This window comes from Rhineura floridana, chromosome 13 (genome assembly GCF_030035675.1).
Source record: "Rhineura floridana isolate rRhiFlo1 chromosome 13, rRhiFlo1.hap2, whole genome shotgun sequence".
NCBI lineage: Eukaryota > Metazoa > Chordata > Lepidosauria > Squamata > Rhineuridae > Rhineura > Rhineura floridana.
This window is the reverse complement of record NC_084492.1, coordinates 14,665,099-14,691,114: the sequence shown is the minus strand read 5'-3', so window position 1 is coordinate 14,691,114 and position 26,016 is coordinate 14,665,099. Positions and strand designations below refer to the sequence as shown.

Genomic DNA, 26,016 nt, shown 5'->3' with positions numbered 1-26,016 from the left:
TTTCTCCAAGTGGTGTGCAGGGCAAGGCTGGCGACCTTCTCAAGCTACTGTACAACAAGTTCTGCAGTTTCTTTATAGAGGCCTGAAAATGGGACTCAAAGCTAACACCTTGCGTCGTCACACCTCTTCAATCTCGTCAATCTTGTCTGCATCCCCCTCTGACGTTTCTATGGGTTTGCACCCGCTAATCAGATATTTTCTGAAGGGAGCTGCCCTCCTTTCACCAGAAGTGTGTCATCATTTTCCTTGCTGGAGTCTACCTAAGGTCCTGCAAGCCCTTCAGCACCCTCCTTTTGAACCACTTGGGTCAGTTCCCCTGCGACTCTTATCCTTCAAGGTCCTGTTCCTGGTGGCAGTCACCTCAGCGAGAAGAGTCTCTGAACTGGGAGCATTGTCATCAGCTCATCATCTCTGCATCCAGCACAAGGACTCAGTCGTGTTGTGTCCAGATCCATCCTTTCGTCCCAAGGTCAGCTCAACTTTCCACTGTAACCAGGACATTGTTCTTCCTTCCTTTTGTCCTAAGCCCACTAGAAAAGGCCTGGCGCTCGCTAGATGTCCGAAGGGTCCTCAAGATATACCTCTCTCGAGCCCAGGACATAAGATTGATGGAGTCATTATTTGTATCCTTTCATCCAAGGACTCTGGGGAAAAAGGTCTCTAAATCTACCCTGTCTTGTTGGTTGTGCTCCTGCATTGCTCTGGCATATGAGTCACTAAAGTTGCCAGTCCCTAGTAAAATAACGGCATATTCCACCAGTTCAGCTGACACTATGGCCGCTTTTGCAACCAACACACCTCTTGCAGACATCTGTGGAGCAGCAGTATGGTCTACTCCATACTCCTTTATCAAACATTATAAGACAGACCGCTACGCATCTGCCGAGGCCTCCTTTGGGAGGCGAGTTCTGCAACAGGTTCTTTCTCATGAGTAAGCATTGAGGAAGCAGTGGATGGTCCCTCCCTTCTGGGGCTGCTTTGGTACATCCCACGTGATGGCATGCTACCTGGGGAAAACAGGCCATTGGCCTCACCTGAAGGGTGGTTTTCCCAGGTATCATGCCATCACGGCCCTCCCATTCGGAGGATTTCTGAATGTGGATGTTACCTACTACATTATATTGTTCAAGTTTATCGTTTAGGTAATAGAGTTAAGTCACAATTTCCATGTTCGATAGGAATATTTGCCCTACTAGGCCAGTTTTGTATTTTCATTGCAAGCAGGCCTGTTGGCTGTTGCCTTTTCTCAAGAAGTCTCACTCTGGAGTCGTGGCGAATGAAACTGGAGTGGGAGGGGCTCGCTCACCACAGATCTTGACTCCAGTACATTCTTGCCTTCGGATGCTAGATGGCACTATGACTACCACGTGATGGCATGATACCTGGGAAAACCACCCTTCAGGTGAGGCCAATGGCCCATTCTATGCCTACACTGTGGAATAGTCTCCTTGATGAGGTGCGCCTGGCGCCGACGCTGCTATCTTTTCGGCGCCAGGTGAAAACTTTTTTATACTCCCAGGCATTTTAAACTGTATCTTCAGGTGTATTTTATAGTGTATTTTAACAGTATTGTATTATTGTTGTATTTTGGTGTAGTTTGGTTCCTTGCTTGTTTGTTTGTTTTTTGATTCTGTTATATCTATTGTATTTATATATTGTGCTTGTTTTATTTCTGATGCACACCGCCCAGAGAGCCTTTTAGGCTTAGGGCGGTATATAAATAAAATAAAATAAATAAATAAACACACTGGGATTTTTTTATGGTGACTCTACACTCACTTTGCATTCTACACTCACTCTGTGCTCCAGCATGGGGGTGTGGGTGTGGGGGGATGCTTATTGCTTCTGCACAGAGTTTTTTTAATCGTGGTCCATGTGTGCAGTCTTGAGGCCCTTGGAGAGTGGAATACAAATGCGAATGCAGAATAAATAAATGACCACTAAGGCTGGATGTTACACTGGTATATGTCTCTCATAATATTGTAAAGCCCATTTTTTTTTGGTCAGTATGAATGCGGGTTTTCTTTGCTGTTTGAGCCATTGATTTTGTTAGGAAATGGAATAATAATTGATTTAAATCTGGATGGCATGACCTTTATTGATTTGTCATTCAGTAACTTCAGTGCCATATCAAGAGGAATGCACAGTTATTCTTACTAAAGAAACAATGCAATTAAGGACTTTTAGGTTAAATCCAATTTTGTTTTTGTTTTAAAACAACAAGAAGAAATTAAGAAACTGAATGCAGACATTAGCCATACCATTGTGAGAATGGAAGTGATGTCTCCAGAATATTTAATTTGGAAAGCTAGCCTCTTTGGTTGAGATTAGGGCTACATATGCACACCATACCCTTAAAACACAACCTCCAAATTATCCTGGGAACTGTAGTATACCCCTCACAGAGCTATGATTTTCAGCAGCTTTAACAAATTACCATTCCCACGGTTCTTTTTTTGGGTGTGGGGGGAAATGTGCTTTAAAGGTATGGTGTATACACAGCCTTCACTTAAAAATGTCACTTCACACTACTTTTCAGTTGCTTGTAGAAGCGCAAGCTATCTTTGTAGCAATTTGTTGAATGAATGATTTTTTTTTTAAACAGAGCAACAAAGTGTTCTGCTATAAAATGCTTACTGATATTCTGATAAATGATTACAAAGCTAGTGCTCCTCCCCAGCTGTAAGAATGCTTGACAGACCTTTAAAAGCTTCCTTCTGTTTTGTTAATAATAGTAATAAAAACCGACGCTAATGGCTAAGCAGGTTGGGGGTGTGGAGAGTACATAAGATGCCCCCCCACCCCCAGTATGTTTTAGTGACCTAGTACAAAGCTTAGTTTTTAAAATCATGTTTCCCTAAAATGTAACCCCTGGGACCTGGCAGAGAGAAACCAGCCAAGGGTCAGGCTGAACTCCTTTATCACTTCCCAACATAAGGGCTTATGGTTTAAATGACACACTGTAGATAGATTTACTTTAACCATTTTAAATTTATGACGGCTGAAATGAAAGGAAGCAATAGAAAATGTCCGTAATAATCCTCCCCAGTGTTAAGACATGAAACGTCTAGTAATTAGGTGGTAAAAAAATAAAATAAAAATCTTGGATGCCTTTATCTTTGCAAATCACACCAGGTTTGTGAAAGCAAGTAGCGGAGTCCCATTGCAAAGGAGGGAGGCTACTGCAGGGCAGGCAAGTTTAGCGCTAGAAATAAATCTGCCAACTCCGATCACTTGCCAGATGTGGAGGGCACAATGGGATATGTATAAATGAGCTGTTATTTAATGGGAGATTATGTTGAATTGTCAGCTGCTTGTTTCTCTGTGTATAACGCTGATCTCCAATAGTTTTTCAAATCGCATCTTTGCTTTTGAGAGGTCCCCCTCCCCAACCGTGTCCTCTTTAGCTCAAGTTCATGTCTTTATAGCTTGATTGGAAATAAAGGCCAAAATCCCCCAACAAAACATCGGAGCATTCATTGTGTAATCATGCAAGATCAGCCAGAGTTTATGGAAACTTATTCCCCAATAGGTAAATGGTGTGATTCCAGACCTAACGACTAAAGAAACTAAGTATTTTTCTATTTGTAGGGAGTTTGTCATGGATTAAATCATGCTTAAACATATAAAATAATTGTTGAAAACGGCTGCTAGTTTTACAGTGTTGAAATGCCAAAAGAGAGCTTGTTAGCAACTACATATTGTTGCATGAATGTAGTTTGCAATGTGTTTGAGAATGCCAGAGCCTGTTTCGGTTACTATTCTTGCTCCCCCTCTGCCTCCACAGATGGAGGCTTTCCACTCTTCTTAAGTAGAACAAATTCTTGAAAGGAGGGTTATGTCCTGGGAGGAGGAACTCTTCTACATTTTCTTTTTTTACGTCCCCTTCAAACGTTGTTTGAAAGAAGGCAAGGGTGGTGGTGGCAGACAGCAGGATCATGCACACTGGTCACATCCACACTATACATTTAAAGCACTTGTATACAACTGTAACTGTCATGGAGAATCCTGGGAACTATAGTTTGTTAAAGATACTGGGAATTATAGGTCTGTGAGGTCAGCACCCTTAAACTACAGTTCTCAGGATCCTTTGAGGGAAGCTATGACTGTTACAGTGGTACAAGAGTGGTTTAATGTATGATGTGGAAGTAACCACTATCCCCTATCCACACACTTATTTTAAGGTCTACATAGATTATACACGCTCATAAGCTCTCTCCATGTCATTAGGAACAAACATACGTGCACACACACATACAGAGGCAGGAGAGAGACCTATGGACTAAGCAGAACTTAAAATGAACAAGTGGGAGTTATAGGGAGGAACAATTTGTATGAACCTATTCTGTTCCCCTGCCCATGCCTTATTAGAAAGTTTTAAAGGGAATTGGGATCATAGTATTTCCTGACATTTGGTGTTCAGAGATCCTGATGTTTTACAAAAGAGGTGTCTATGTTCTACAATTAGGGATGAGTGCCATAAGTGAAAACGTTAAAAAAAATCACCTTCAAGATTAAATTTCTTAGTCTTTAAGATGCCGCAAGACTCTTTGTTTTTCTTGATGCCACTGACTAACACAGATACTTTTCTGGAAATAGCTCCTATGCACTGATAATCTGGGAGTAAGCACCATAGAACGTAATGGGACTTGCTTCTCAGTGGGCATATACAGAACTGCACTGTAAGTGTTCTCCACCCCCACTCCATTTAATCTGGAATTTTAAGCCTCAAGCTTGATTGTAAAATGAAAAGCTGATCCCTTCACTTCAGATATGATAGACAGTGTAACTTGGCTCCAAGCCAGGGCTGGACTCAGTGGTGGTGCTCCCTCAACTGAGCATGTTTGTATCTGATTAGAGTTCCTAATCACAAGCTACAGTCTACTACAGTTTTCCTGGACCAGTTGCAGTAGGTGTCATAGATGTACCTAGCCAAATTTATCAGCTAACAAGATTGGGATGCTAACTGCTCAGATAAATCAAGGACCATGAACCTGGGTGAGCAGTGCTGGGATTATGGGGACTGCTGCTTGTTTCAGGGTCCTGTCATGCCTGGAGTTGTCCAAAGCTTAGCTGGACCACAGTGAGAAAAGCAGATTCAGCACAGCTCAGAATTTAGTGGTTTGTGCCAGCAGTAGACAGGAAACAAAATTTGGAAAGCAACTTTATCATGCTTGAACATAATATTCTGTTAAACAATTTTGCAATTCCTGTTGCTATTCAGTTTAATAAACTTCCAATATAAGGTCAGAGAGATGACTGTCTAGAAAAAAATCCTTCTCTTTTTGTAGAAGTCTTCAGTTGTTTGCTACCTTGTTATTTAAAAAATAAGGAAGAAACAAACAGCTGGTGTTTAATGACTCTGTCAGACCCAATTAAAAAACATCAACTAGTTACTTTGATTTGTGCTCAGTCATGCCATGGGTATACTTAAAAACATTAGACTCTGCTAGAGCTCATGTTGGCTTTGTTCACATTTATCTTTTATACCTTTAAGGCTATTGATGGCATATTACCAATGTTACAGCCCCTTTCTAGCCATCAATTTTTAATCTAAAAAGATTCTAAGAAGCGGCAAGTCTCATGTGTAGTTACTTGGGCACTTAAACTCCAGAGTTTATGCAATACTTGTGTGCTAGAAGCAATAAGTGGAAGAAGATAAAGGATGAAGTATGTCCTGTTACTCTGCTTCAAAAAAATATTTGATCTGGAATTATTTACAATTTCTGCTTAATGCATTTTTTAAAAACGAAAACCGTTATAAGAAACGTTTTTCTTCAGGTAGTACAGAAAATTCAGTTTCTGTAGTGGAAATGCAACACTGAAAAGAAAATATTACTATGTCCACTATTCTCAAGCAATGTAACTGCAGTCAGTTGATAGCGACTTATCTGGCTGCACCTGCTCTGAGTTTTGTATACCCTCATTGGCTAGAAAGAATTGTACCAATTTCCTTCCTCCTATGCATTTTCTCCCATTGACTGTAAGATGTATGGGCACAGCATATTATGTTCACAGACATAGGCTTTATCATCTTTAGTTCCCTTCTCCCATGGTGCAGCCTTTTATAGTGTTACTTGGGATGGGAGGAGTAAAGCGAACACTGGAGTCATAGGTGGACACAGTTCTTCCCCTCAGACACACAGACGGACAGCAGCTTCTCCTCTCTTTACTTAAAAAGAGTGATCTGTGATTCCATAAAGGAGACTTCCCATCAAATGTATGATGCTTTAAGCATCATATATATGTGACGTCATGTGATCACAGTGCTGATCCTTTTGAGGAGGCACCTGGATCCAGTATTGGCACCTCCTACCACACTGCTTAACACATTAGCTGTTATTTCTGGTGGTTGTTGTTTAAGTGATCTAGCAGCCATTCTTTAAATAAATAAATAAATAAATAAATAAATAAATAAATAAATAAATAAATATGATGCGGATGAAAAACAGCCAGGCCCAGAGAGTGTGCGTTGACAGGGGAGAAGCAAATGCTTCCTGCTGTTATCAAAAGGATCAGACAAGCAAGTAGATTGAATCACAGAGATTAAATAACACCGGGGGGGGGGGGAGACAGAGGGCTTGTCTTTTATTTGGAATCCTTTCTTGTCAGGTCTTATAACATGCAGTTGGCCACTTCTGAAAATATAAATTAAGGGTTGTCATCCTGATGCCAGTAGGCTTTCGTTCAAAATGCCAAGGAACACTCTTTCCAGAAATGGTTCTATTCTTGGCCTTGGTAAGTTCAGAGTCAAGGGATTTGTACTTTGTTAATTTTGGCAATCAGATGTGTTTATACATACTGTATCTGATTTTCCTTCCAGGGTTTTTATTCTCTCTCTCTCTTCCCCTCCCCCCATGCTATGGGTTTACATTGATAATTAAATACCTGGTTTCCTAGCATGTGCTTTCCTTCAGAACCAGATTTATGTTCTGATCCAGCTATATATTTATGAGTCTTGCTCTAGGGTGTTTTGAGAAAGAGCAACATCTACCCCAAGTTTAGAGAAAGCTCATATGAATTCAGCCTTTAATATTTTTCCTGGCTTGTTAAGGCTCAATAATACAAAACTGGTTAAATCCCATTTTGTATTTCTGCATCCTTTCCATATGTGCTTTAAGATTTGTTTATTTAAAGTGCCTAAAATGCACTGTACAATAAAAATAGGCCTTTTCTACAAGTTTATAATCTAAGGGTCAATGGGGAAAAACACATTTGGATGAAAATGAAGGAAATATTTTAAAAAGAAAGAATTAAATTAGGGAAAGCTGGGGTAAACAGACGTATCTGAAGCAGCTATTTGACTATAACAACAGTTATAGGATATCAGATGGAAGGGCATTCCAGTAGTAGAGAGCTGAAAGGGAATGGATAAATCTATTCCCTCATGTTATAAGCACCTAATTTTGTAGACGTTAGCCATTTTCCATTCCTTTTTACAGAAGTTGGAAAGTAAGGTTTTAGTTTGTAATGCCCATTGGCCCAATTTAGTTCATATATACTTTATATCAGTACTATAATGGTAGTGTCTGTGGAGCAAATGCCCTTTTTAACCTAGAAAAGAATTTAGAAAGCTTAAAACTATTTGTTTATTTCTTAAAGGTTCACAGAGATTAAAGATAACTCAGGAAAGCTTGACTTCAATGCACTTTCTCCATCTAAGAAAGAATACTGGGCCATGCTGGCCTATAATAGGTCTAAGCTGTGCAATATTCTCATATCCAATGAGCTCAACCGCCGCCTTTCTCCCCACGGGGTGACATCGAATGCAGTGCATCCTGGAAATATGATGTACTCATCCATTCATCACAACTGGTGGGTGTATACCCTGCTGTTTACTTTGGCTCGTCCTTTCACCAAATCAATGGTAAGTGAATGATGTTTTATACCTATTTGGATTTCTAAGAAATGTGCTGCATTTTCAGAAATCCTGCTCTACCTATCTTATTCCAGTAACTTTTATAACTGCTAACTTTGGCAGTGGCTGATATAACCACGAAACTCCGTATGAAAGAGCCTGCGTTACTTAGATTGCTCTTTGATAGACAATTGTGCATTTTCAGGGTCATGTAGTTCTGTGCATATATGGCATGTACAATGTGAATATGAAACATTAAGGGAATCATTGCTGAGGGGTGGATCAGAAATGTGAGAGGAGAGCGAGGAGAGCTGCATAATGTATTATTCTTGGGACACACTGTCAAGATGGGGCAGACAGAAGGAAAAAGAAATGCTGGTGTCTTTTTGAAAGGAAAGCAACCACCATCCTGAAATATATGAATGATTATCTCTGTAGCATCTAATTGACTTTCTAAAATTAGGAGCCATTATTATATACTTGCCACAGTTCTGTCTTAAACAAAATGTTTGTGTTGGCAAGTAGGGAGGCAGAAAAGTTTCGCATCTTAAGGCTGCAAGAGCTTAGCAGATGTTTCAGTGAACTGAATTTTCAAATCCTTTTGCATTAAAAATAGCTAGAAATCTGAGGTGATTGGGTTACACTTCCTGTTTCAGTGTAGAGCCAACCATTGTGCTTGAGTTTTAACAGATGTGCCGTTCTTCCCTCCTCCCCTTGAATGTATGTAAATATGAAATTGCTGAAATACTGTACTGCTGTAGAGTTAGAAATTATAATTGGAAAGGTCCCTTTACCTTAGACAGATGTAGTGAAATAACTGTACCATTGAATGACATGCCTGAATAGATGTCTGTGCCTCAGTCTAGCTAAGAAGATCCATGAGAGTAAGGAGATTAAAGCATATATATTACTTGGTGGATTGGCCACTGTCAGTTGAATACACATTCAGACACACCTGAATATTTGTCTGAGTGATAAAGCCTACCTATGCTGTCCTGAACAGATACATTTTGATGTGTATTTGCCGCATAACTAGAGCTGGATCAGGACCCCAGTGTTTTTCAGAAAAGGTGAAGCTCTCTGAAAGTGGTAGATATACTGTCCTTCCCATTTTGTTTCCAAACAAACTTTTATTATCTGACTTTGCTATTAAAATATTCTGCATGGAAACTGATTGTCTCAATAAAGCTTGATTGTGTTTGAGCAGTTGCCCTGGCTGCCACAGGCTCTTGTTTTTCTGAGTTACTGAAATTCAGTTAGCCCCAGCTATTTTTCAAGGATAGTTTTGTTTATTTTAAAAATATATAAATCACCCTTCATGCAAAAAGAAAAAAAAAGTATTTCAGGATGGTATAAAAACAACTTTGAAGTTACAAATACATTATAAAACAAACTCAACAATACAATAAAATTAAGAAGAGTACAACCATTCAATCATCTAAAAATGCCATAATTTAAAATGCCTGGGCAAATAGAAGTCTTTAAACTGCGGGACAAAAGCAATACAGTATCAGTGCCAGGCATTGGGAAGACATTCCATAGTTGTGGTACCACCACAGACAAGGCCCTCTTTTCTTGTACATACATAATGTACTTCTCCTAAAGATGGAACACAGAGAAGGCCCTTCTGTAACAATCTTCAAGCACAGGCGTTTTTTATCTAGGAAGAAAACTCATAACACATTACACTTTAAAATGGAGCTTTCATGTTTGGAAACTGACCTTCAGCCACCTGTCTCTTTGATGATTGCTCAGGCATATTTTATGGTTAGTTTGCCCAGTATAGTTATGTGGTACAGGCAGCACTGACTGCAAGAACTGTCACTGTAGCTTCAAAGGCCCATGCCATATGTATTTATTCTCATATTTAATTGTCAGATGACATTTATTTATATTGTTCATTTATTTACTTTCGGGATACAAATACTTCCAAGGAAACTTTCAAGTAACACTCCAATACATTTTAAATGCCCTAGTAAACAATATCAATATATAAAAAGTCATCAGGGTCCTTCCTTAGGGCAGTTTGTGGAAGATGGTCCTGGGTAGGGGCTGGGTAGGTCACATCCCAGATAGAGCAAGCTCTGAGATCTTCACCTGCCTCTCCCACTGTGTTAGAATATGCACACAGCTTCAGAGCTTACTGTGGACCCGCAGTCAGCCTTTATTTGACAGGTATACAAACATTCAACATGAATCGAGCCTGGGAGGAAGTAGTTCCTCGCATTTCAAGGAGAGGTTGGCTGTTTAGAGTGCTGTGTGACTGGTTTCTATGCCAATCACAAAGCTATCACCTCCTTATCTTGGCATCTGACTGGCTGATGCCAATGTACTGTTTGAGTGACTGATGTTCTAATTATGAAGTTAGTGTTTCTTGCTCAGAGGTTTTGTTTTCTTTTAAGCACAGAATGATTGTCTTTAGGGGAAAGGGGCACTGAACAAACACTGAAATAGATTTTTAAAAATGCCTGGCATTGGTGGTGGTGGAGGAACACTCAAAGACCAATGAGGCATGAAGGGAAGAGGTAAAATCCATCTTGGAGTTGAAGCACATAGAAAGATTTGTGTGTGTGTGTGTGTGTGTGTGTGTGTGTATTTAGTAGAAAACCCACTGTTGGCTCCTTGAGAGGTGTATGTCTGTTGATGGGTCTTAACTAAAATTTTTGCTACTGTTTCCTTTTGTCCGTATCCATGATAGAAACTGGTTATGATATGCGTCAAATCTTAAAATCAAACCCATAACGGTCTATGAGTTTTCACACTGCAAACAGTGCAATGCTACTTTCTACTTTGCCCCTGGCTCTTATCTGTCTGGGTTTTGCAGATGACAACCCTCCAATCTGTTAATTAGTACAAGTAAGTTGACATTCTCATCCTAAACACTGTAGAAAGTCAGGGCTATATTGTATTATTTTTTGCCTCACATACTTGAGGTTTATATTATCCATAATCAAATAACTTGATGAAGTAAAATTGCTTTGCAAATGAAATAATGATAGTTTAAAGAGGATTTGAGAAGTAATCCTTTTTTAAACAACTACAAAATCCTCTATTATTTGTGATGTTTTCATTTCTAACAACATTATGGCTTTGTGTACCACCCGTGGGGTAGAAACATTGTCAGAACTGGCAGTACATTAGTATTAGTTCAGCAGTAGGCATGCAGGAGAGGCATGTATGCCATCCTATGTGAAGGATGTGGGTTTTCTTCCTGGAGTAGTGCATTTCTCTACATGTGGTGCAGTGTGGATTGCCTTTCCTGAGATCCAGATGGCAATTTGTTCTCCATCCCTTCCTCATTTAAACTGTAAAATGAACAATGAAGAGCAAAAACAAAACAAAAAAACACCTGAGATAATTGACTTGTAAGAAAAAGATCTACACCCTTAGAGAAAGTCAACTGCATATTAGCCAGTTGCTAATGGATCATGTTTAGGCTGGATTTCGGCACAAACCTCTTGACATTAAATCCTCCCTCATAGACCAACTCATCAAGCTATCTGTGGCCACATGTTATGGAGCAACTGTTTCAGATATTAAGCCTCCTACAAGGTCTGTTGCTGAGAGGCCAAACCACTTTTTAAAAAGAAACCAACCAGGATCAATCCAAACGGAGGCAGCAGTCCTGAATTCCCTTGCTCATAGAGGGCACCACTGAAGATGTTTTGAGGCTGTATTCTAGCAGTGTCCAGATACCAGCTCATACTGAAGTAATTAAAGTTCTGCATTTCAAACAATATAGCTTTTTTTATTCTAGTTAGCTTGTAGGCATCTCTTGAGTATGGAAAAGCTTGTGTTAAAGTTCAAAGTGTTAACACCAGCTCCTTTCATGGCCCAGTAAGTAATCGGAAGGAATGATAATCCATTTATTGCATGGGTGGGGAACCTGTGGCCCTTTTAACCCATCTTGATGGACTGCAGCTAACCCCAGCCTGTATGGTCAGTGGTCAGGGCTTATGGAAGTTGCATACCAGCAGCATATGGATGGCCTCAGGTTCCCAACCCCTGGTTCAATGTATAGCCTTTTCACCATATATTGGCATTTTTGATATCCTAAACATAATATTTTACCACTACTGACCAATCCTCAAAAATGCTTTAGGTAAACTAAGAAGTATGGTCAAATACTCTGGTAGAGCAATGAATAACAAATACTTTGATGAGTATCTCAGATTTGCTTGTCTTAAAATAGATTACTTACATTTAAGGCAAGGGAATCTGGTCAAATCTGCTTTGGACTGCTTATCAAAATTAGGTTCAGATATTTGGAAACACCCCATTTTATGGGTATGATGCACATCAATGCTTTACTTTTTATGTGACAGTAATGGTAATACGATAACTGCAATTGCAAACCCTAGACTGCACTGGAGCAAGAACTTGTGGGTACAGGGTAGGAATCTTCTTCCCCTTGAGGGGAAACCCAACCCCATGACTGGTTCTAGTGATGTCTAGTGCCTCTATTTCTGTTCTCATTTTGATACTCTCTGAAATGGAGAAAATACATTTTGCCCTCATAAGCATCTCTGCACTGCAAATAGATTTCAAATTCTTATGTCATACACTGTATATATGAATGTAGTTCTAACGTGATTACATGTGAAGGTATGTTGCTTATTTTACTGCACATAGTTTATATTAACATAATATTACTTAGTCAAAATAAATTGTGAAAAGACAATCAGCTGCTGAGATGGAAAGTAAAAAAACTATAAGAAAGGAGATATTACAAGTGGGAGAGTGTTTACATTTTTAATCATTACACTTCAGCATATTTATAATACATTATTTTCATTCAGTAGATTTTCTAATTTAGCTCCTAATCATTATGCTTAAGTGTAGTTGGTTGGCACTCAAATTCAGAACCTTCTTGGAGAGTAAACATTCTCAAAATGTGCTTTAATTTTGAAACTTTTCATATCTAATCAACACTTTCAGTGAAGGCAAAGAAAAAACATACACGCTATATGCCACAATTCCATTTAACTAGATGTTTTTACCTGCAAAAATTGTTCTGCCATGAGCAGCATTATATATAAAATAATTTCTACCCAATAATACAGCTGTCTATTTTGTCCCAAATTGTAATATCTGTGAAAACAATATAACATCTCAATGTTAGTGGATAGAAAAATGGAAATGTTTAGAATTTTGCGGGGGGGGGGAGAGAAAAGATACTGACTAAATCAGCCTTTCCCAATTTGGTGGCCTCCACCTCCAGCACGGGGATGATGGGTGTTGTAGTCTAAAATAACTGGAGGGTACCAGGTTGCGAAGGCTGTTATAAAATTGTAATTAGCTTTATTAGGGTTGCCAGGTCAGAAGCATTCCAAAACCTGGGATTTCAGGGTGGGGCCCTAGTGCGGTCACTCCCTCACCCACTTTCCTACCCCCTCCTCCACCCCACTGACTCTTCTAGGCCCCTTTCTACCCCCACTTCACTCACTTCGCCAGGCACCTTTCTACCCCACCGCCACTCACCATGTTCTTTTGTTGGTGCCCTGCATTGGGCACTTACAGGCCTGATCAACCTTTGGGGAGGCCTGGGCTTACTTCCTGCTGCCACTGCTGCCACCTCCCACACAACCCTGCACCTGCCCGGAGATTGGGGTGAATCCAAACCCAGAGTATCTGAGTAAAATCCAGAGAGCTGGCAATGTTAATCTTTATAGTATCTGATACAAGAATCAGTCACTGGGCACTCTGTCTCCCCTATGAAATGGCTACCTAAGAATGCCTACATGGATCAATTTTTGAGTGCCTTTCAGCATATGCCCAAAATGTGACCCTTGAAAAAAGTGTTTGTGATTCTTCATGTCATTGAACAACCTCATATTTGTTTGAGGAGGATTTGATCTTTCTTAATTTTGCTTTTATTCTCTATCTAGATGTAATACCTAATGCTTATTTGTTTTTGTTTTTTAACCAATCTGTGACCACAAATTCTTGTGGATAAAAGCCCACGTGAGTATGGGCTGTCCCATTCTCCAGAATTGCAGATGGTTTCATGGAGCATGTCCCAATATTTATTTTTGTTTGTTTATTGCATTTGTGTACCGCCCCATAGCCGAAGCTCTCTGGCCGGTTTACGACAATTAAAAACATTAAAAACAAATATACGAATTTAAAAACACAGTTTTTAAAAAGCAATTTAAAAACGTGGAAGTGAATTCAGAATTCTGCTAGTGTGGAACTTTGTGTATGCATTAGAGCAGTGGTTCCCAAACCTTTTTTCCCCATGGAACACTTTAAAGTTGCTGGTGGCCTTGGCAGATCACTTAATGATTGTTCTGCCTGTAGCAGCCATTGTAATGTTCTGTGCTAGGTGCTTCATGATCTGTAATTGTATTTTATTGCTTCTTTTCTTTCTTTTATTGTATTTTATTGTATTACATTTTGTATTCCATAGAATTCAAATACAATACAAGAAATAAAAGAAGCAGTAAAATACAATTAAAAATCAATATAAATATTTGATGCGGGCAGACCACTTGAATGAAGCTTGTGGACCACTGGTAGTCCACAGATGACAGTTTGGTAACCCTGCATTAGAAGAGCATCCCGAGATGTATCAGAGCTTCTGCAAACAGGTTTAAATAGATGTCTCACATCTTCGGCTATGGGGAGGTATACAAATGCAACAAGCAAGCAAGCAACAAGCAGCTATGCAACAATTGTGTGGACCGTTTCATTCATGTCTATATTAAAGAGGTAAAATCATTGGTACATTTATATTTCGATTCCCTGCCCCACTAGCTGTTCAACATCAAGCACCTCAATAACTTACATAACATGTTTGTCCTAATTTTTTTTTTTAATGTTCAGCTCTCAAAATGTGGATATTATTTTTACAGCCTTTGAAATTTACCAACCATGAAATGGATCGTTTGATGGTATATCGAGTACTTGATTCAGTACTAGAAGTTTAGGGTAATTTACCATAGTTAATGGGAGAGAGATTTTTCCCCATGTTCATAGCAGTCCTTGTACATTGATAAGTGAAGCCATGTTCAAGCAACACAGAGATCCATTGGAACAGCTGCAGTAATAATAATATTGATGATGATATAAAATTGTGTATGTATATATCTTCTGTTTGCCTAGATTTTTTCTGCATATTTTTCTTGCTTGTCTGAGGTGTCTGTTCCTTTTAAAAAGTAACATAATGTTACATAACTAGTTGTAGATATTTGCTCTCATGAATGACATAAGTCTTGTCCTGTCCTATCTTATAACATTGTTCATTTCTTGTTTTATTTTATTTTCAAAATGGCACTTAATGAATGGTCAGAAGCAGAAGAGATCCCAAAGTTTCATTGGGATTTTGTTTGATATAGACTTAAGGAACCTCTTTCGTACAAGGCTGGTTCATTTGCCACTTGCCCTTCCTGAAATAAATGCGACACAGAGACTTTGCAAAAAGAAGTAAATGTAGTAATGGATTGTGGATGTTAGCAGAGCAACATGCGAACAGTTAACCAGAAGTGGTAACTATGCCGCTAAGCAGAAGTGGTTTGCCCGGTGTGGTGATGCTGCAACTCTAGCTTCCTAGTAGTAACATCATTGTTGCTTACCTGGAGGGAGAGGAGTGGAGAGGGCCGATTGGGTGTGCCAGTGGAGGCAATCCAGCATTCTTATTTGTAGCTGGGAAGCTAGCATTGCAGCTCTGTCCCACTGGGAGAGAAACTTCTGCCACTACAATAGGCTTGCACAGCAGATGCAATTAGCCCACCACTCCAACCTCCAGCATTTGCCTACTGCCTGGGACTGCAAAAACAAGAGGCACCTTATAGGCCACAACACCTGAAGATAGGTTGCATTTAGCTTGGTGGGTTATAGACTTGTAGTTTCCTACATTTCTAAAATATATTTAACTGGGCCTTGCATAGGAGAAATTTCTGATGTTGTTGTTGTTATGTGCCTTCAAGTCAATTATGACTTATAGCCCTCGCATAGGAGAAATTTCTGATAGTTGACCCCTTAGGCATGATATGGTTTCACACAATTCGGTTCACAAACTACATCTGTCTATATAGCTGGAGGTCAACAGAACAATAATATGTAGAAAACTTCTTAAAGAGTGCTTTGTCTAGCGATATTGATACGCCTCGGTGACCTTTTGGGTGGCTGGGTTGCTTTACCTTATTCTGCTCTTTATTTCTGTTCATGCCATCTTTGTAAAAACGCCATACCACTTTAAACCCTTTCCCAATCAGTTTCATATGATAGGTTCTCTTTAATCATTTACATTCTGGGGAAAGTCAAATATTTCATAAGAAGCCAAAGTAATCTAGCTGAATATATAGTGTTTGTGCAGCTGGATATTTTATTTATTTGAACTATTGAGAGAAGTCTCTTCTGACTTGACAAAAAAAAAAAGGATGACAAGTAAACAGTAAGAGGGTCCAAGTAATCTGAACCTGAAAGTCCCTTCTTTTCAAGTCATAACATTTTCCATGTTCCAAAAAATAAAAAAGCCCACAAAGCTACATAATGCTCTTATAGTACTGCTGGTTTCCCCCCCTTAACTTTGAACATTCTTTAAAAGTCTCAGTATTACCAGATAGAGGTGTAATTACTGTCTATTCTACGACATTTCATTCATCATTACTTTCTCTTTCTGCTAGGCACAATAAACAGACAGCATTGCTCACATTTTTAAATGAACATTCCTTGCCTCTTTGGTGTATTTTCTTGCACTAAATGTCTGAAGATGTTTATATATCCTATCTTTTTCCAGGGAGGTTCTTGAAGCTGCTCGACATTTTAATTGTATCAGATACTTTGAACTGCTGTCCCATAATTTTTATTTATTTATTTTTTGCTAATGAACTATGCAGGGAATTTGTAGTCATAATTCTTAGATTGTGCATAGTTGTGGGCCATCCAAGAGTCAGGAGCTCTGGGTCTTGTACTGGGAACTTTTATGACCTTGGGCTCATACCTGGGAATGCTTGTCCATAGGTGTTGGAGCCACCTTCAGATACAGAATGGAACAGGAGCCTAACATATCATCCTACCCTCGTCCTAAGAGGAGCCCTTCTCTGCGTCCTGCCATGGGTGGATGTTTGGTTAGTCAGGAGGGGGCCTTTTCTGTAGCCCTGCTCTTGGTGGGGAAATCTCACTTGCAGGAAGTTCTTTCGGCCCCTCTCTTTTTGGTTTCCACCACCAGGCGAAGGCAACTTTGTTCAGGCAGTGTTTGTATTAGCATTGGTATTGTAAGCTCACAAGTAAGTTTTAATTGTCTGCCTTACTCTTTCTGGATTTTTCCCTCCTGTTCGTTTGGTTTCTAATTTTTACTTTATTTGTATTTTAAAATATTTCCCCCACTTTTTGAGGAACTTTCTCCCCAAAGCTCCCTACGGTGTCCAGTAGAAACCAACATTACCTGACAATGAAATATGCAAATACAAAATCCAATAACCTAAACAATAAGCCAAATATATTTAATTGTTTTGTTCTTTGAATGTTGTTAGTGGAAGAGCAGGATATGTATTATTGTAATAATAATGAATTCTTCCCTGTAAAAAATCATTATAATATTAAGACAGTCACCCTATAGCCATTGCCTGGTACTGAAAAAGAATAGCTTTCCAACTTCTGCAAGCAATCTCATTGCAGCACATCTCCCTCTCACTGCACATGGCTACATTGGAACACCAACATATACTGCCACCCCAAATGACCACTTGAGTTATTTGTGAAGTCAGAGTGGCCCTAATTTGTTTATTTAAACATGTAGAGACAAAGGAGTCCTTGCTAGTTGGGTTTTTTCTCCTGTGCATGGAAAGATGATCTCAGGTGAGTAGCTAGCTCCACCTAGCGACTGAAAGCAGAAAGAGTGCTGTTTGTTTGTTTGTTTGTTTGTTTGTTTATTATACTTGTATACCGCCCCATAGCGGTTCAATTTTGCAGGGACTTCCTGCTCTCCACAGCTACTTGCTACAGTTATCTTTCTGCCTTCACCAAAGATGGTGGACTCTGCACTCGTCTGCTCTTGGTTCAGGCCTGTATTCTTTGTGTTGGTGTTCTCCTTTCCTAGTGTGTTTTTCCTTCCGTATCAGGGTGTTGGTGTTTTTCCCCATTTGTCTGTGTGTGTTTTTAAAAAGCCTGTTCTGCCCACTCCCACAGAGGTAAAAACTGCGGTGTTTTTGGCTGCTGCCAAAGGAAGGCTGTCTTGCCCACCTTGGGATCCTTCCATTACTTCACCGGCTTCAATGTTGGCGGTCTTCCCCTTTCGGCCTAACTACATGCAGCGGCCTCAATTAAGCCTTGACGGCTTTCCAGTTAGCGGCCCCAGCTTCTCTCCTCCGCCAAATCCTGCGGATTTATCTGGGTGATCTGCCTCTAAGGGCTTCTTCTCCATCCTGTTGCCACCTGTACCACCTCACCTCCGGCTTCAGCGGACTCCAACAGAGCTGTTCTGGGCTCATACCTTCCATCTTCAGCACTCCCCCCCCCCATAAGCCCCACAGCATCGGCTGCTGGCTGCCATCTTTGCTGCCTGCCCCCGTATGCCCTGCAGTGCTGGTTCTTTCCAATGGGAAAGGCAACCGGTAAATCAGAGGTTCCCACCAAAAAGTCAAAACCACTCCTGCCTCCAGCTAGACCTGGCCTTGTGCCAGCACCATTGCCTTCATTGCCACCCACCCCAGGCTGCCAAGTGTCAGAGACAACTATGAGATTTAATTCTGCTACAGAGGCTGCGATAGCCCGGCCCTCCACCAGCAGGCAGGAGGTTGATGAGGTATGTGTATTAGTGGGCAGGGTAGCTTCAGAAACTTGGTATCAGAAAGAAATAGGCAGGAACGTGGCAGATGGCAGCATGTTGACAATAGTTGCGGAGCTGTATGGAAAGACTCTCATAGCCCTGTATGTAGATCACAAAGAGACCAGGAACCCCTTTCTGAGAAGGAAGGGGGGCAACCTCCCCTGTCCTTAAACTCCATTTTCTCCACAAGGTCTTCTCCTTAGGCTTTCTCAGGATTTCAAGACGCCCCCATGATTCTTCAGTCCCTGCAGGAAACGAAGGGGAGGTTGCCCAGCCCCAGCCTTCTTCAGCCACTGCAGTTACAGTTTTCAGCTCAGTTGCTGCAACAATTGAAGGAACAACTGAGAGAATCCCTTTTGGTGGACCTAGCCAGAGACCTATCTACCTCTTCAGTTCCCATGCAGCATCCTAGAAAGGACACTGGTCTGGAAGGATTATCTATCCAGGCCCCAATAAGGGCACAGTCGGAGGAGAATTCCACTCTGTCTCGCTCATCTTCAAAGACATGGCCACCACCCAACCGCACATCACTGGATTCCCATGCTGCTGCTCAAGGCAAGCACCCTCGTTCTTCGGAAGATCAGGTTGTAGACCCAGACAATGAGTTAATTGTTCTAGACGAAGAGTGGAGCAGGGACTCGGAATCCGAAGAGGTCTCTACCAACAGAATCTTTCAGGAGGCTCACTTTCTTCCCCTCTTGTTTCTTGGGCAGTAACTTTCATGGCAGATACATCAATGGATGCTATGCAATTTTCGGCAAGGTCGCTGGCGGGGTGTTTACTAGAAGGGCCCTTTGGTTGCACCACTGGGCAGCTGATCCTACGGCTCGCTCCAATTTGGCCTCTGAACCCTATGTAGGGGGCAAGTTGTTCGGCAGCAACACCCTTGCAGGGGTCCTGGAATCAAAAGAAAAGAAGTCAATGCCTTCTACCAGAAAAGAGAGGATAGAAGATCATTTCGGAGATCCTTCCACCTTTACCAAATGTCCCAGTCCTTTTGATGCTCTAGACAACTTGGAAGAACAAAGGATGGCCAGTCCAGCCGCCCCTTTTGGAATAGACAATGCAACCAGGTCAAGGGCTAGCAGCATTTCTAACAGGTCTGGTTTTGGGATCCAGTCGTGAGGGAACAAATACCAATTCTGATGCCAGCACCACTTTGGTGGGAGGTCGCCTCCAACGGTTTGCTCATTGATGCTCATTGACCATTGGGCCAATAGGTCCTACAGACCATCCAGTATCGACTTCATCTGGAATTCCCATCTCCCTACCTCCAAGGTTCGTACCATCCCCCATCTAGACGTCTCCAAACAAAAGGGAGAGGATTCAACATGCAGTTTCTCACCTGCTGCAATTTGCAGCGATAGAACCAGTTCCTTCAGGGGAAAGTTTTTGAGAAATTACTCTCTCTTCTTAACAGAAAGATGGTTCGTTCAGGGCAGTACTCGACCTGAAGAGTCTGAACGAATATGTAGCATACCTCAAGTTTTGCATGGACACCTTTATGGCAATCAAGGAGGCCCTGAGATGGGGGAACTTCCACACCTTTATTGATTTGAAGGAGGAGGAAATTATAGGGTTGGCTTGGGACAGAAGAAACAAGATATGCACAGCAATATTATCCATTCTTGCCTCTTTGTCAGTGGGTCTCATGCAACTGGCAGTAGCTCTGGGGTTAATCTCAACTTCCAAACTACTCCCTGGGCACGCCACCACTCTTGACCTCTTCAGTGGGCACTGCTACCATTCCAAAGCGATATAGAGGGCAGACGACACTGGCGGTTGACGTTATCACCTGTGGTCTGTCAGTCCCTTCTATGGTAGGTGCATGAACCCAAACTGCAAAAGGGTGTCCTGTTCCGGGATCCGCCATTAATGCTTATCACCTCAGACGCAAGCCTTACAGGCTGGGGGGCTATATGCAATGGTCAGATGCTTCAGGGGATTGGTCCGCACAGAAGTCCTGACTTCCCATCAATCTCCTGGAGCTCCACACGATTCGTCTGGCATTGAGGCACTTTGCAGGATCAAGACATTTGGGAGTAGTGCTCGTCAGAACAGACAACATGATGGCCAAAGCTCATTTGAACCATCAGGGAGGTGCACACTCAATTCAGTTCCAGCGAGAAGCTTCACATCTGTTCCAGTGGGCGGAGACACATCTAGACTCGCTCCTGGCAGAACACCTGGGAGGGGAGGACAACGGGCAAGCGGACTGGTTGAGTTGGGAACAAGTCCATCAAGGAGAATGGAAGCTTCACCCGATGGCCTTTCAGAATATCTTGGTGCACTTCAGGAGAGTCACAGTGGATCTGTTTGCCACTCATCTCATTTGCCAGGTGAAAAGTTTCTTCACCTGATATGCAACTCCAAAGATGGAGGGAATAGATGTTATGATGTCCCTGTGGCCTCCAGTACAATTATATGCCTTTCCTCCACTTCCAATCATTCTCAGAGTGATCCAGAAGATCCGAGCCGAGAAAACAACAGTTCTACTGATAGCCCTGTTTTGGCCAAGGAGACCCTGGTTCCCAGAACTCCTCAAATTATCAGTCGACCCTCCTTGGGAGATTCCTCTCAGGGAAGACCTGCTTTCGCAAGGACAGCTTCACCACCCAGACCTGGAGTGGCTGGCACTTCATGTATGGAAGTTGAGATGAGATGTCTGCTGATGAAGTGCATTCTATCTCCAGTAGTGGAGACCATGATGGTGGCCATCCACCATTCAGATTTATGAGGGTACATGGAAGGCCTTCTCTGTTTGGTCACAGAAGCAGCAGCTACTCCCTAGGATGGCGGATATCAATGACATCCTATTCTTTCTACAAGATGGTTTATCCTTGGAGCTCAGACCTAACACATTGAGGTGCCAGGCTTCAGCATTATCAGCAATTCTGTCCAGATCACCAAAGAATCCACTGGGATCCCATCCCTCTCATTGATTGATTGATTGATATACTGTTCCATAGCCGAAGCACTCTGGGTGGTTTACAACAACCGCATTATCTATGTCTGCACCACCTACAGAGCACTGCTACCTGACTTGGGACCTCCACAAAGTACTAACTGCCATTCAGAAATCTCCCTTTGAACCACTGAGTCTCTGTTTGTCTACTGTCCTTTAAAGTGTTGTTCCTTGTGGCCATTACCTCAGCTCAGAGAGTGTCTGAGCTGAATGCCCTGTCTGTAGATAAGTGTTACTGTATTTTTCATAAGAATAGGGCCGTTCTCCACACTGTCCCCTCCTTTTGTCCTAAAGTGATGTCTAGCTTTCACTGTCAACAGGAACTGGTGCTTCCTTCCTTCTGCCCGGCCCTGGCTCATCCCATAGAGCAGGCTTGGCACACACTGGATGTGCAAAGGGCCCTAAAAGTATATATCTCAAAAGCAAAACACTTCTGCCAAGTGTTTTTGTGTCCTTTCATCCAGCTTTGTTAGGGAAGAAGGTTTCCACCTCAACACTAGCCAGGTGGATTAAAGCATGTATCACTTTGGCATACACTTCCCTGAGGTTGGTCTGCCTGACCAAAATAGTGGCCCACTCTACTAGGGCAGCAGCCACATCAGCGGCATTTTCCCACAAAGCTTCTCTTCAGGAGATCTGCAGGGCGGCTACATGGGCTACTCCTAAAATGTTTATCAAGCATTACAAAATAAATACTTACGCATCCGCTGAGGCCGCAGGTGATTCCGAAGACCTGGTAGTAGGTGTGGATTATTTGAGCCTCTGGACAATCCAATTCCTTTTTGTTTCTTTTCCCTTGTTGATGGGTAAATGTATCAGGCAGAAATGGCTGGAGGGGAAAGGGTGAAGCAGCTTCTGATGGCAGCCTTCAAGTTTGTTTTTCATTACTAAATCATCTTGATGATGTCTGGAGGGAATTATTAATTAGATATTAATAATTCCCTCCAGACATCATCAAGATGATTTAGTAATGAAGTAGCAGAGAATGGCATTTCACAGAGAGTTTGGCCCTGACAGGTGTTTGAAAATGTTTGTGACATAAGAGACACTTCTTCAAAAGCCAGGATGAACTGCTGCTCTGATGATGTACATACTCTGTGGCTATCCATGGTTTGTTGCTGTGTAAAATAGTCCTTAAGTTATACAATATGTATTCCTTTTCTTAACTATCAGTCCTGACATTAAGTAAGCAAAGTTTTTGAGCTAATAATTACAAATGTGGGCTTTCCAGGTAGGGAACTAGGTGGGCTTAATTTATAGATTCTGATAGATAAATATTTGTGGCTGATATTTAAATTTTGAAACTGTTCTTTGCCTCTGTATTTCTTATATTCCTGTTTTTTAAAAAAATACCTTTCTTCTTCTGAGACATAATTTTTTCTGCCAGCTTGAATAACTGGCCGTGTTTCAGCCCCAAATGTCAAGAGTAAACAGATGAAAGTGTGTGTTATATTTTTACTTTGTTGTCAGATGCTATTGGTTTGTCATTTTCAGAGAGTTCTATTTATTGCAGTAAATGCTGTTACCTCTGCAGCTCTGCTTTCTTAGACTTCCATCAGAACTGTTCTCTTGAGGTCAGGTAAATGAATTATCAACTTTTTTTATCCCCGTTATCCATTGAATGGATTTTGTTGCTGACAGTTATGAGTAAACTGGTTATTTATTTATTTTGTTTGTTTGTTTTCTGTAGAACAAAGCCACAGCATCATAATGTCATTTTTGGAAAACAGAGGCTGATGCATTTTATGCCTAAAAGTGAGGCTAGGAAACAGTATACTGTGTGGGACTCAACAGCATACCCCACGTATTTGTGAGGTGATGTGGATGTATTAAATGATCAACTAGTCAAGGCAGAGTGAATTAAATGCTGAATTTTAAAAAATGAGATAATGGGGTGGGGAACTTGTGACCCTCTAGATGTGGTTGGACTACAACTTCCATCATTCCTGACCATTGGACCATGCAAGGTGGGGTTGATGGGACTTAGGGATGGAAGGATCTGTCAGTTTTTGTTCTTTCACTTTCTCATTTTTCCAATCTTAAATCCAGTTTTGCAGCAATTTGCATTTTTTTTAAAAAATCCTTATGAAATTTCTTCAATATTTTAGTGAAAATTTCTCCTAATAAACAGAAGAGACATTCATGCACCCCACTAAGAGAATACATTTCTAGAGACCTTGAGGTGTGATCTGAGCTATGAAGAATTATAACTCTAAGAACTCACCACTAGCAATGCTTTAGCAAGGCATTTCCCTAAGATAAAAATGAGGACAAAAGAGGGTATTTGATTTTTCAGGGTCAGAAACCAAGAAATAGAAAATGTTCCTGGGGAAATAATAACAGCTAGAAGGTGCTCTTTGATACCCTTGCATTAAAAAAGGACAGTAATAAAAATAACTAATTAAATTACTAAACTTTATTTGTTTCATTTTATTAATCGCTTACGAAGCAACTCAAAATGATTTCACAATACAATAAAAAACTTATTTAAAACAATTGCATATATAAAAACAATTTCTAAATGCTGACTTTTGTATAAGAACTTGATGCAACCTTTTCCCAATCCACTTTTAGAACATAAAATGGAAATGGACTGCCTTCAAGTCGATTCTGACTTATGGCGACCCTATGAATAGGGTTTTCATGGTAAGCGGTATTCATAGGTGATTTACCACTGCCTTCCTCTGAGGCTGAGAGGCAGTGACTGGCCCAAGGTCACCCATTGGGCTTCATGGCTGTGTGAGGATTTGAACCCTGGTCTCCCAAGTCATAGTCCAACACCTTAACCACTACACCACACTGGCTCTCCCTTAATAAACAAACATTTTTTTTCTTATGCACAGTACTTTGAGGTTGGAGGTCATGATCAAGAAGTAATTGAATCTGTGGTTAGCAAGGAGGGAGAATACCTATGGTTGGTATCTACAGATTCTCAGGTACCTGAAAGACTGAACGGACTTGGAATCTCACAAGGAAGCATGAGATTCCCCTTTCACACATTAAATAGGGCTGGGAATGTCTCCTGTCTGAAATCCTGGAGAGCCGCTGCCAGTCAGCGCACACATTGATAAGCTAGTAGATGGTTCAAGGCTCTGACTAAGTATAAAACAGATTCCTATGTTAGCACAAATTAACCTATTGCACGGTTTATTCTAAGCTTTTTTTCCTACTGCACAAGCAGCAAGTACGCTTCCTGCCCCAAAACTAGTCAAGTAATTTGTCCCATAATATACTATTAGCATGGCTTTTTTTGTGACAGTACTCACCAGTAAAGAGTACCTGCACCTCCTTTTTTGCTACCTTTGCCAGCCATTTTGCACTGGCACCCACAGTACTTTATCGATATAAGAGTACCTACACTTCATTTTTTTTACGGAAAAAGCACTGACTAGTAGTATAAGGTTATGAAGATTTGAAAAGAACCAGTGTTTATCTTCATTTGCTAATTCTTTTCTCATTTATTTCTTTTTTAGAAACTACCTGGCTCCTTATTAAATCCCATATGGTCAACTGCACAAAAACCTGTTTCACACTGCCCACTTTTTTTGACACTGCACAAAATGTGTCTAGCTACATATTAGTATAAACCTTGACCAGTTCCTTCTTTCCTCACGGTTCTCAGGAAACCCAGAGCAGAGCTCTGATTGACAAGAAGGCAGGTTCAGAAATGGTACCTTTTTCTTCTTATTTGTCATACACACATATTTATAATTACTAGACTTGCATAGGCCAGCCTACTTCCTGGTTCCTTTAGATCAGGGATGGAGAACTTGTGGCCCTCCTGATATTCCTGGATGACAACTCCCATTATCCCTGGCCATTGGCCATGCTGTCTGGAGCTGGTGGAAGATGGAGTCCAACAACATCTGAAAGACTACAGGTTCCCTATCCTTGACCCCAAGTATTGGTTAGGTCCTTACCCCCCAAGTGGACACCAGAGCTGCCCATGAGAAATTGAGGAATGTGTGGTATGGCTGGGTAACAGGAAATAGAGGAGTTTATGCTCTGCAGAGTTTCTTAAGATGTACACTGAAGATGCTTATGCTTCACAGAAGACTAAAGATACCCCAGAATCTGCTGTTTTGTATTATTGAGACCTGCAGGATGAGAAAGTGTGTTCAATAATTTCCCTTGCAAAAAAAATGGAGCTTTTCTTTTGTGAATAATAATTATTTTAAAAAGAGTTAAAAAGGATTTGACTCCAGTTGCTATAGAAGTTAAAATAAATAAATTAAAGTGATTGACTGTAAAATGTTATACTGCCTTGTTAATATTCATAGTTCCCATATTTAAAATATTTACATGTATTGTACCATGCATTTAGACTTGACAATTGTAGAAAAAATATGCTTTCCTAAAAAAGGTTTCATTTTTGTCTATATGATCTTGAATTATGAATTGTGGCAATTCTCAATTCTTTAT

General features: G+C 40.9%; 1 protein-coding gene across 9 annotated transcripts in view; it reads left to right on the top strand.

Moving 5' to 3' along the window:
- WWOX (WW domain containing oxidoreductase) overlaps positions 1-26,016 on the top strand; it is a 797,581-nt gene that overhangs the window by 223,597 nt on the left and 547,968 nt on the right. For 8 of the 9 annotated variants that reach the window (XM_061594672.1, XM_061594680.1, XM_061594677.1 and 5 more), the window contains exon 8: positions 7,603-7,867. In XM_061594672.1, coding sequence (XP_061450656.1) covers positions 7,603-7,867 — 265 coding nt within the window. Of the gene's footprint in view, positions 1-7,602; positions 7,868-25,067; positions 25,874-26,016 lie in introns of those variants that run through there. The other variant, XM_061594673.1, reaches the window with a different exon arrangement.